General features: G+C 40.0%; 1 protein-coding gene across 6 annotated transcripts in view; it reads left to right on the top strand.

Moving 5' to 3' along the window:
- The window catches only part of strip2 (striatin interacting protein 2), a 118,898-nt gene that overhangs the window by 72,082 nt on the left and 34,194 nt on the right, over window positions 1–12,622 (top strand). For all 6 annotated transcript variants that reach the window (XR_009815329.1, XR_009815327.2, XR_009815328.2 and 3 more), the window contains one exon: window positions 5,241–5,473. Coding sequence is in view for 3 of the 6 variants with exons in the window: in XM_061961373.2 (XP_061817357.1) it covers window positions 5,241–5,473 (233 nt within the window). In the remaining 3 variants the exon portion in view is untranslated. The remainder of the gene's footprint in view (window positions 1–5,240; window positions 5,474–12,622) is intronic.

Here is a 12,622-nt window from a genome sequence, read left to right as displayed (position 1 = left end):
ACATTCCAGTTACGATGTTGGAAATCAACATGTCCACATCCACGGAAACCATTTTTATGCTTGCATTGGCTGAATATTAACAACTTATGGAAAAATATGCACTTCAAACACAGTGGAAGAAGAGGAAACACTGATTCTTTTGCTGGCGATGTAGAACGTGTAAAACAATATATTTTCACAACAGTAACCATATTCAGAGGTGGGTAGTAACGCGCTACATTTACTCCGTTACATCTACTTGAGTAACTTTTGGGATAAATTGTACTTCTAAGAGTAGTTTTAATGCAACATACTCTTACTTTTACTTGAGTATATTTATAGAGAAGAAACACTACTTTTACTCCGCTACTTTTATCTACATTCAGCTCGCTACTCGCTACTAATTTTTATCGATCTGTTAATGCACGCTTTGTTTGTTTTGGTTTGTCAGACAGACCTTCATAGTGCCTGCGTTTCAACAAATACAGTCACTGGTGACGTTCACTCCGTTCCACCAATCAGATGCAGTCACTGGTGACGTTGGACCAATCAAACAGAGCCAGGGGTCACATGACCTGACTTAAACAAGTTGAAAAACTTATTCGGGTGTAACCATTTAGTGGTCAATTGTACGGAATATGTACTGTACTGTGCAATCTACCAATAAAAGTTCCAATCAATCAATCAAAACTGTGAAGGAAAAAAGACAATTTTTTATTTCAACCGTACATCCCATCAAAAGCCTAAAGACTGACTGCACAGTTCCTGTCTTCACAATAAAAGTGCCGCTCCATTGCGCCTGCGCTTTCAAAATAAGAGTCTCCGAAAGCCAGCGCAAACAAGCTAGCAAGCTACGGTGTTTGCCGCCAATGTATTTCTTGTAAAGTGTATAAAAACGAATATGGAAGCTGGACAAATAAGATGCCAAAAACCAACCACTTTCATGTGGTATTAGACAGAAAGGAGTAACTTTTTTTCTCCTCCATTTGAAAATGTGGATGTTATCATCACTACTGTCTGATTACAATCAATGCAAGTCATCAGAATCAGGTAATACACCAACTTATATTCTTGTCTTCATGAAAGAAAGGAATCTATATGTGTTAAACATGCATGTATATTCATTAAAACACCTTTAACATGTAAACAAAAGCGGCAAAATAAATAAATATAAATTATATACTGTATATATCAATGTATATATATATATATATATATATATATATATGTGTGTGTGTATGTATATATATATATATATATATATATATATATATATATATATATATATATATATATATATATATATATATATATATGATATGTGTGTGTATGTTACTCATCAGTTACTCAGTACTTGAGTAGTTTTTTCACATCATACTTTTTACTTTTACTCAAGTAAATATTTGGGTGACTACTCCTTACTTTTACTTGAGTAATAAATCTCTAAAGTAACAGTACTCTTACTTGAGTACAATTTCTGGCTACTCTACCCACCTCTGACCATATTTAAACGTCAAACAATACAACATACATGGCTGATTTAGTGTTGCAAAAAATAGTCAGAAAGGCTTATAATGGATATCTCAGAAGCTTCTGTTATTGTTTACACTCAGAGCAGCCCTCTTTGAAGCCAACTCGGGGGTGGCGAGGACTTTCCGAGTGGGAAATCCGACCCCGGGGGGCCTTCCAGTTGAAATGTCTCTGAACTCGGAAATTCCCACTTCCCAGTGAAAATGAAAAGCGCCATTTTCATAGACAGGAAGTGTTTCTACTCTCATACACGTTTGATACTTTGTAGCTTAGTTTAGCATTGAGATTACAACCTCAAAGAGTTCAAATATAAGATGTGTGGTATATGCTTATGCTTAAAGCCTGAGTGACTGTTAGTTTAGCTTAGAACAGGAAGACTACTCTTGCTAGCTTAGCATAGACAGGACATGTTTCTACTCTCATATACCTTTGATACTTATTAGCTTAGTTCAGCACAAACAAGAAGTGTTTCTATTCTCACGCATCTTCGACACTTGTTAGCTTAGCGCAGTATTAAAACAGGAAGTATTTGTACTCATAAACCCTTGACACTTGTTAGCTTAGCATAGCGTTAAGACCATAGACATCTTATAAGGGTACGCAGCATCAAGCGCTACTGCCTACTGGTGTTAACGAGACGCGGGGCCGCCATCTTGGAGTGGTGATTCGCTCCACTCAGTGCAATTCATTTGGCAGGAGCAATGAACTGTCAGCGCATTTAATTAATCTTACCTCACTGAATACCACTGATTTTCACGCGTTTTTTTGTCATACGTGTAGCTATGATAAAGGACACATGTTTTGGCGTGTTTTATTATTCATAGTTTGCTTAACAGTAATAGAATATTCTTATATGCTATAAGTGACCAGATCAAAACTGGGAATTTAATCCCAGAGAAGGGCGAAAAAAATGGTCAGCTATTTTTAAGTTCAAGAAACAATATGATTAGGTTATATATACATGCGTACAGTGGGGCAAAAAAGTATTTAGTCAGCCACGATTGTGCAAGTTCTCCCACTTAAAATGATGACAGAGGTCTGTAATTTTCATCATAGGTACACCTCAACTGTGAGAGACAGAATGTGGGGGAAAAATCCAGGAATTCACATTGTAGGATTTTTAAATAATTTATTTGTAAATTATGGTGGAAAATAAGTTTTTGGTCACTTCAAACAAGGAAGATCTCTGGCTCTCACAGACCTGTAACTTCTTCTTTAAGAAGCTCTTCTGTCCTCCACTTGTTACCTGTATTAATGGCACCTGTTTGAACTGGTTATCTGTATAAAAGACACCTGTCCACAACCTCAAACAGTCAGACTCCAAACTCCACTATGGCCAAGACCAAAGAGATGTCGAAGGACACCAGGAAAAGAATTGTAGACCTGCACCAGACTGTGAAGAGTGAATCTACAATAGGCAAGCAGCTTGGTGTGAAAAAATCAACTGTGGGAGCAATTATCAGAAAATGGAAGACATACAAGACCACTGATAATCTCCCTCGATCTGGGGCTCCACGCAAGATCTCATCCCGTGGGGTCAAAATGATCATGAGAACGGTGAGCAAAAATCCCAGAACCACACGGGGGGACCTGGTCAATGACCTACAGAGAGCTGGGACCAAAGTAACAAAGGTTACCATCAGTAACACACTACGCCGACAGGGAATCAAATCCTGCAGTGCCAGACGTGTCCCCCTGCTTAAGCCAGTGCATGTCCAGGCCCGTCTGAAGTTTGCCAGAGAGCACATGGATGATACAGCAGAGGATTGGGAGAATGTCATGTGGTCAGATGAAACCAAAATAGAACTTTTTGGTATAAACTCAACTCGTCGTGTTTGGAGGAAGAAGAATACTGAGTTGCATCCCAAGAACACCATACCCACTGTGAAGCATGGGGGTGGAAACATCATGTTTTGGGGTTGTTTTTCTGCCAAGGGGACAGGCCGACTGATCCGTGTTAAGGAAAGAATGAATGGGGCCATGTATCGTGAGATTTTGAGCCAAAACCTCCTTCCATCAGTGAGAGCTTTGAAGATGAAACGTGGCTGGGTCTTCCAGCATGACAATGATCCCAAACACACCGCCCGGGCAACGAAGGAATGGCTCCGTAAGAAGCATTTGAAAGTTCTGGAGTGGCCTAGCCAGTCTCCAGACTTCAACCCCATAGAAAATCTGTGGAGGGAGTTGAAAGTCCGTGTTGCTCGGCGACAGCCCCAAAACATCACTGCTCTCGAGAAGATCTGCATGGAGGAATGGGCCAAAATACCAGCTACTGTGTGTGCAAAACTGGTAAAGACCTGTAGTAATCGTTTGACCTCTGTTATTGCCAACAAAGGTTATATTACAAAGTATTGAGTAGAATTTTTGTTATTGACCAAATACTTATTTTCCACCATAATTTACAAATAAATTCTTTAAAAATCCTACAATATGAATTCCTGGATTTTTTTTTTCACATTCTGTCTCTCACAGTTGAAGTGTACCAATGATGAAAATTACAGACCTCTGTCATCATTTTAAGTGGGAGAACTTGCACAATCGTGGCTGACTAAATACTTTTTTGCCCCACTGTATATCCTGCATAAACAATGTATGAATACATTAGATATCTATATATCTCACAACCTACTCAGTGGCCTAGTGGTTAGAGTGTCCGCCCTGAGATCGGTAGGTTGTGAGTTCAAACCCCGGCCGAGTCATACCAAAGACTATAAAAATGGGACCCATTACCTTCCTGCTTGGCACTCAGCATCAAGGGTTGGAATTGGGGGTTAAATCACCAAAAATGATTCCCGGGCGCGGCACTGCTGCTGCCCACTGCTCCCCTCACCTCCCAGGGGGTGAACAAGGGGATGGGTCAAATGCAGAGGACAAATTTCACCACAGCTAGTGTGTGTGACAATCATTGGTACTTTAACTTTAACTTAGGGAACTATAGACTGTATCTCTGTCTTGACACTTTGTATTGATATTTTGTATTACATTCTTCCATTAAATGATAATGTTTACATTCATTGTTTTATATGTATTTTTTATGTATGTCGCTTTGGTTAAAAGAGTCTGCCAAATACTTAAACATAAACATATATAAACACCTGAAAGTCTTTATATCAGCTAAAACCACCAATCTGTTTCACTGGATTCAGAATACAATTCTGTTTTACCCAACAATGTTAGTATTTGAATATTGTTACTTGAAGACTTATACATTTTTAAATTTAATTAATTTCATTGACAAGCAATTCTATTATGGTCATACTCTTGTTTGCTAGCGGCTACGATTTCAGTACTATTGAAGATCTTTGCTCATTCTCAACTCTGTGGTAATATTCTTTTCACAAAATACAACCAATAGTACGTTAATGTTAAATCCTACTTGTGAAAAGTAATCCCCCGATTCCTATTTTCAGGAAAACGCTGAACACCAGCCCGGCATCTTTGTTTTCTACCTGTCAACTGTCAGTTTAGGCTGCTCGCCGGCTCCTCGTCACCACTTCAAGATGGCGGCCGAATTTCTCGCGTCACAGCAGCCAATGCTGCGTCTACTGATAAGATGTCTATGGTTAAGACAGAAAGTACTCTCATGCAGTACTCTTAAAATATGTAGCCTCCTGTGGTTTAACGCTAAATATTGTTGTGTATGTCAGCATAAAGTCATTAAACTGTAGTGCTTTATTGTTTTTGTCATTTAGGGCACTAAAATGATCTGCCCTATCCCCCTCCTCCCCCAGCCGCTGGTCAAACAGGACAGCTTGGACACGTACAACGAGCGAGACCCCTTCAAGAACGACGACGCCCGCGATGAGGAGGAGGACCCCGAGGACGCCGACAGCGGCATCGAGGGCGAGGTGGACCCCTTGGACCGCGACGTCATCATCCAGCCCCCGCCTCCACCGCCGCCTCTTCGGCCCCCGACAGAGAGGGTGAACTTCCCCAAGGGCCTCCCTTGGGCTCCGAAAGTCAGGTTAATTTCACCGCTGTCCTTTTGACTCCCAATTAAATGTTAATCCGTGCCATTTACTCAAATTTTACTTACATTTCTGTCTTTCTATAACTCTAAGTCTAATATAAAATATAGTTGCCTGAGATGGGTTAATACACACACATATGTGTGTGTGTGTGTGTGTTTATATATATATATATATATATATATATATATATATATATATATATATATATTAGAGATGCGCGGATAGGCAATTTATTTCATCCGCAACCGCGGCAGAAAGTCGTCAACCATCCGCCATCCACCCGATGTAACGTTTGATCAGAACTGCATCCGCCCGCGATCCGCCCGTTGTTATATATCTAATATTAATAAAAAAAATTAAAAAAAGGTGAAAACTACGCGAATTGCACCTTGTGCAGACAAGATTTTTCGATCGGACACGGAGGAATTAGCGATGTAAAAGACCACGTTGGGACAAAAAAACACAAGTCTAATGCCGTTGCTAGCGATACAAGTGGAAAACTTTCAACGTTTTTCGTCGCCCAAACAGATTCTTTGGATGTGATGAATGCCGAAGTTTTATTTACGGAGGCAATAATTGAGCATGGACTTCCAATCGCACTGGCTGATCACATGGGACAGTTAATAATGTAATGCAACCTTTAAAAATCATTACGCGGTGATCGCGATCCCAAAAATAAACTTTTCTTGCATGATAATGTCCAGAAAAATTCGCTTTATATTACTATAGAGTCCTTTTAACGAATGAGTTTGATGGTTTATCACAAACCTTAAATGAAAGAAGTCCTTTGTTCTCCTGCAGCATGGCCTTGCTTCGTGTTTGGTGCGCCATCCTGTCGGCTGTATTTCACAGCACGACATACTGTTAAAAGTGTTTATACTATTTATACTTTCAATTAACAAATTGAAGTCTTGTGAAAGGTTGACAGGATAACTGGCATTAACTGTCAAAATAATTTCAAACTATTGAAGTTAGCTTACAGAATAAACATGTCAATCAACCCATATGATTTTTGCTGTAATATTTTTGTTTTGAAAAGTCACTGTGACTGATAGAAAAGTGATGGTTTTAGCAACATTTTAACCTGTCTGAATGCTAATAATCATTTTGCGAGCAAGCAGGTAAGCTACGCGGGCGGAGCGCGCGGAGTGACCCATGTTACGAGCCCCCGGCCACGGGGGTGGCGGGCTGCGCGTGACGCCGGCCGCGGCGAAAGCGGACGAGGCGGGGTGTCGGTGCGGTGGGCGCGGTAGTGACCCTGGACGTGCGTCGGGCCCTTCTCGCGGATCGCCTCAGCTACGGCTCCCGGTGGGGCCCTCTCGGGGGAAGGAGCCTCGGTCCCGGACGCGAGGCGTCCCTCCGCTCCGTAAAAGTGTCCATCTCTTTTTTTTTTTTTCTTCTGTTGTGGCATATGCTGCAGGTGCCTGCTCGTTTTTCGTATGTGGGTAACAACATTTAACTATGTATATATATTTCCCAATTGGTTTAACTGCCACCCGCAAAAAAAAATAAAATAAAAAAAATATCTAATTAATCCGCCCGACCCGACCCGCGAGCGGATACAATCTTATTTTTTTTAATTTCATCCGCCCGATCCGCGGATAATCCGCGGACTCCGCGGTTGTGTCCGCAAACCGCGCATCTCTAATATATATATATATATATACTGTATATGTACTGTATATATATATACGTATATATATGTACTGTATATATATATATATATAGGTGTTATTTTTATATATATATATATATATATATATATATATATATATATATATATATATATATATATATATATATATATATATATATATAAATGTATGTGTGTGTGTGTGTGTGTGTGTGTGTGTGTGCGTACATATACGGGACAAGCGGTAAAAAATGGATGGATATATATATATATATATGTATGTGTATGGCACTCAGCATCAAGGGTTGGAATTGGGGGTTAAATCACCAAAAATTATTCCAGGGCGCGGTCACCGCTGCTGGCCACTGCTCCCCTCACCTCCCAGGGGGTGATCAAGGGTGATGGGTCAAATGCAGAGAATAATTTCGCCACACCTAGTGTGTGTGTGTGACAATCATTCGTACTTTAACTTTAATATATATACGTGTGTATATATAAATATATGTGTATATATACTGTATGTGTGTGTATATATATATTTATATAAATATATGTGTATATATGTGTGTGTGTTTATATATATTTATATAAATATGTGTATAGATATACTGTATATATGTGTATATATATATATATGTATGTATGTATGTATGTGTGTATATAAATATACGTGTATGTGTGTATATATGTATATAAATATATGTGTATAGATATACATGTATATTAATGTGTATAGATATACTGTGTATATACTGTATATATGTGTGTGTATATAAATATGTATGTACATACATATATGTATGTGTCTATATATATATATATATAAATATATATATATATATGTGTGTGTATATATAAATAAATATATGTGTATAGATGTACTGTATATATGTGTATATACTGTATATATATGTATGTATGTAAAATGTGTATATATATATATGTATATATATATATGTGTGTGTATATATAAATAAATATATGTGTATAGATGTACTGTATATATGTGTATATACTGTATATATATGTATGTATGTAAAATGTGTATATATATATATATATATGTGTGTGTGTATATATGTATGTATATATATATGTGTGTATATATACGTATGTATATATATATATGTATGTATATATGCATATATATATATATATATATGTGTGTGTGTGTGTATATATATATATATATACACACACACATATATATACACATGTATAGTCGAGGTTTCTGTGGTTTATCCGTTATACAGTGCTCAATACCGGGGTAGAGCGGAATATACGTTAGGTCAGGAAAAAACACAGAGGCTATTTCATCCCTAGAAGCCTGTTTCGCAGGTTTCTCTGCTCTTCAGGGGATAAAATCCCCTGAAGAGCAGAGAAACCAGGTTACACTGTCATGTCTGTATTTATTTATTTATATATATATATATATATATATATATATATATATATATATATGTATGTATGTATGTATGTATGTATGTATGTATGTATGTATGTATATATATATATATATATATATATATGTATATATATATGTATATATATGTATGTGTGGGAAAAAAATCACAAGACTACTTCATCTCTACAGGCCTGTTTCATAAGGGGTTCCCTCAATCATCAGGAGATTATTATTATTATTATTTTTTTTTTGGATAACCTTATTAAGACATATATATGTATATATATGTATACCTACACAAATATGTATATGTGTATACTATATATATATATATATGTATATGTATATATATATATATTTATGTATACGTATAAACATATATGTGTATATATATATGTGTGTATATGTATATATATATATATATATATGTGTGTGTGTATATATATGTGTTTATATATATGTATATGTGTGTATATTGACCCATCTCAGGCAACTATATTTCATTTGTGTATAATAGCATGTTGACACTAAGTACGCACATTACAGTGATTCATCAGAAAAAAAAGCCCATCCCACACAACTTTCTCACCCTCGTCCTGCATGTGTGAAGTTAACATATTCTCCTTCATCTTGAGCAATATGCTCTCCATTTTCCTCTTCATTCTAGTAAATAAAAATTACTCAAACAAATGACTAATAATGCATCAAGAGATCCACCGATATGTTTTTTTTAAGGCACAATACCAATTATTAGGAGTCAAGGAGGCCAATAAATGATATTTAGAGGTGATATTTACTGCAGTAAAACGTATTTAAACATGAATAGTATATGTCAGTAAACAGCTGGACATGGCTTTTAGATGTTTTTAGAAGGATAATATTTTATGAAACTTCGGCGCAGCAGCTACATAATATTTCATATGGTGCTAATGTTGTGGTTAATTTAGCACTAAAATTATCAGGGGAGTTCAGAGACACCTTTATTATGTGTGTTTAATGCTGCTAGTCAGAGGAGCTTCGACATTTGCATTTCAAAATATGGTAAGTGTCCTGGGAAAATGTATTAAACGATGGGATTTTTCTACAATACAATAACTCACCATCTACTCAGTTTTGTAGCAGTATATTTATTTAATACAATTAAGGTTTCCTCGCCAAACATTTCTAAGCTCCTTCATGTAGATTATATTTGAGACATTTTTCAAACTGACTGACATAATTTCTTCCTGGTTGTTACAAAAAGTAAGAGAATGTGTGAGCTGCTCTTTACTTATATAATAATCTCCTATATGTGGAAAATATTTACACAAACTTTGGATTCTTGGCAGAGATATATTTTCTCTAGTCTTCATGTCCATCCATCTCTGTCTTGTTGTTATCCGATTGAATCACAGAACATGAAACTCTGTGCGTTCCTTTAATGAGCCCGCGCTCCGAGTGTTGCGGACGGATGCTTGTTGAGCGACTCGGTGACTGTAGTAGCGGGACAGGAAATACGGCCAGGAGAGAAGGACAAAAATTAGATTTATTGGTAAAAATTGGATGTTACGCAGACAAGGAGAGACATGGCGCTAGGGAAGTGGGGTGGGGGATGAACGCGGGGAAAGCAGCTGAGCATACCGGAGAAGAATGTCCTGTTAGAGATCAAAACATCCATCCATCCATCCATCTTCTTCCGCTTATCCGAGGTCGGGTCGCGGGGGCATCAGCTTAAGCAGGGAAGCCCAGACTTCCCTCTCCCCAGCCACTTCGTCCAGCTCCTCCCGGGGGATCCCGAGGCGTTCCCAGGCCAGCCGGGAGAGATAGTCTTCCTAGCGTGTCCTGGGTCTTCCCCGTGGCTTCCTACCGTTCGGACGTGCCCGAAACACCTTCCTAGGGAGGCGTTCGGGTGGCATCCTGACCAGATGCCCGAACCACCTCATCTGGCTCCTCTCGATGTGGAGGAGCAGCGGCTTTACTTTGAGCCCCCCTCCGAATGACAGAGCTTCTCACCCTATCTCTAAGGGAGAGCCCCGCCACTCGGCGGAGGAAACTCATTTCGGCCGCTTGTACCCGTGATCTTGTCCTTTCGGTCATGACCCAAAGCTCATGACCATAGGTGAGGATGGGAACGTAGATCGACCGGTAAATCCGGTCTCCTTCTTCACCACAACGGATCGATACAGCGTCCGCATTACTGAAGATGCCGCACCGATCCGCCTGTCGATCTCACGATCCACTCTTCCCCCACTCGTGAACAAGACTCCGAGGTACTTGAACTCCTCCACTTGGGGCAAGATCTCCTCCCCAACCCGGAGATGGCACTCCACCCTTTTCCGGGAGAGAACCATGTACTCGGACTTGGAGGTGCTGATTCCCATCCCAGTCGCTTCACACTCGGCTGCGAACCGATCCAGCGAGAGCTGAAGATCTTGGCCAGATGAAGCCATCAGGACCACATCATCTGCAAATAGCAGAGACCTAATCCTGCAGCCACCAAACCAGATCCCCTCAACACCCTGACTGCGTCTAGAAATTCTGTCCATAAAGGTTATGAACAGAATCGGTGACAAAGGGCAGCCTTATTTGGGGATAATTATTAACACTGAGAGTAATCTTTATTGTCAAATTAATTTCAAAAATGCAGGGCAAACGAGCTGGTGCTTGAGCAGTGGTTATATATTATTCATCATCATCGGCGGTCACTCATGGTCGAGTATGACTGTCCTCCTTCCTGGTCCTTGTGGGTCTTCAGGTGGGCGTGGAGGCCGATTCTGGACCCGATTATTCTGGGGCAATGTGGACAAGGGAATGTAGTGGTGGTGGGTTTGGGTTGGGCCTGTTTGGTGGATGCTCTCTCCTTTCTTAGTCTGCGCTTGTCTTGTGCAGCATGGCGGAGGTCGTCATTATATTGCGCGGCACCCTCACGGACAAGGTTTCTCCACATCGTCCTGTCTGTTGCCTTGACTTCCCAAGACATAAGGTCTATGCGACACTTTGTCAGGTTTGCCTTGATGTTATCCTTAAATCTCTTCTTTTGACCTCCCTTCAACAAGCTGGGAATAAAGGACTTGTTTTGGGAGGCGAGAGTCAGGCATGCGGACTACATGGCCAGTCCATCTGAGTTGGTTTTGGGCTATCTTGGCAGTGATGGTGGGCAAGCCAGCCTCCTCCAGGACGCTGGTGTTGGTGCGTCGGTCCTCCCAGCTGATCCTGAGGATTTTTCTGAGACATCTGTGATGGTAGGTCTCGAGTGCCTTTAAGTGCCTGCTGTAGGTGGTCCAGGCTTCTGATCCATACAGAAGGGTGGGGAGCACGACTGTTTTGTAGACCAGGATTTTGGTCTTTGCTTGGAGGTCACGGTTCTCGAAGACTCGCTTCCTCAGCCTTGAGAAGGCCCCACTGGCACAGCTGAGGCGGTGGTGAATTTCATCGTCAATGACAGCTTTAGATGACAGGAGGCTCCCGAGATATGGGAAGTGGTCCACATTTTCCAGTCGGATTTTGTCAATTGAGAGGTTTGGGGGCAGGACAGGCGCACTACTGTTTGGTGGTGATTGGTGGAGGATTTGGGTTTTCTTTATATTGATGGCAAGACCAAGCTGTTTGTATGCCTTCGCAAAAGCAGACAGAGTGCACTGTAGGTCCTCTTCTGAGAGGGCTACGAGGGCATTATCGTCTGCATACTGCAGCTCCATGATGGATATGGTGGTGGTTTGACCTTTAGCCCTGAAACGGTTGATGTTGAGGAGTTGACCGTCGGTTCTGTACATTATTTCGACTCCCTGGGGCAGATGTATGTTTGTGAGATGAAGGATAGTAGCAACAAAAATGGAAAATAGTGTTGGAGCGATGACACATCCCTGTTTTACACCTGTGTCTACACTAAAGGGTTCCGTTTCATCTCCACTGCCACTGAGCACTGTGGCTGACATGTCATGCAGTAGTCTCAGTACCCGGATGTATTTATCTGGGCAGCCAATCTTGGACAGAACCAGCCAAAGGGCCTGACGGTTAACGCTTAATATATGATTATCTACTTCACTAACTATTACTTTTTACAAATAATAAATATTGGTATTATATGTGTATATCTTGTATCTCCTGATGTAGTTATGTTGTAGT

The sequence above is a fragment of the Nerophis lumbriciformis genome, linkage group LG05 (genome assembly GCF_033978685.3).
Source record: "Nerophis lumbriciformis linkage group LG05, RoL_Nlum_v2.1, whole genome shotgun sequence".
Classification (NCBI taxonomy): Eukaryota; Metazoa; Chordata; class Actinopteri; order Syngnathiformes; family Syngnathidae; genus Nerophis; species Nerophis lumbriciformis.
The sequence above is the reverse complement of the archived record's forward strand: the minus strand, read 5'-3'. Positions and strand labels throughout refer to the sequence as shown.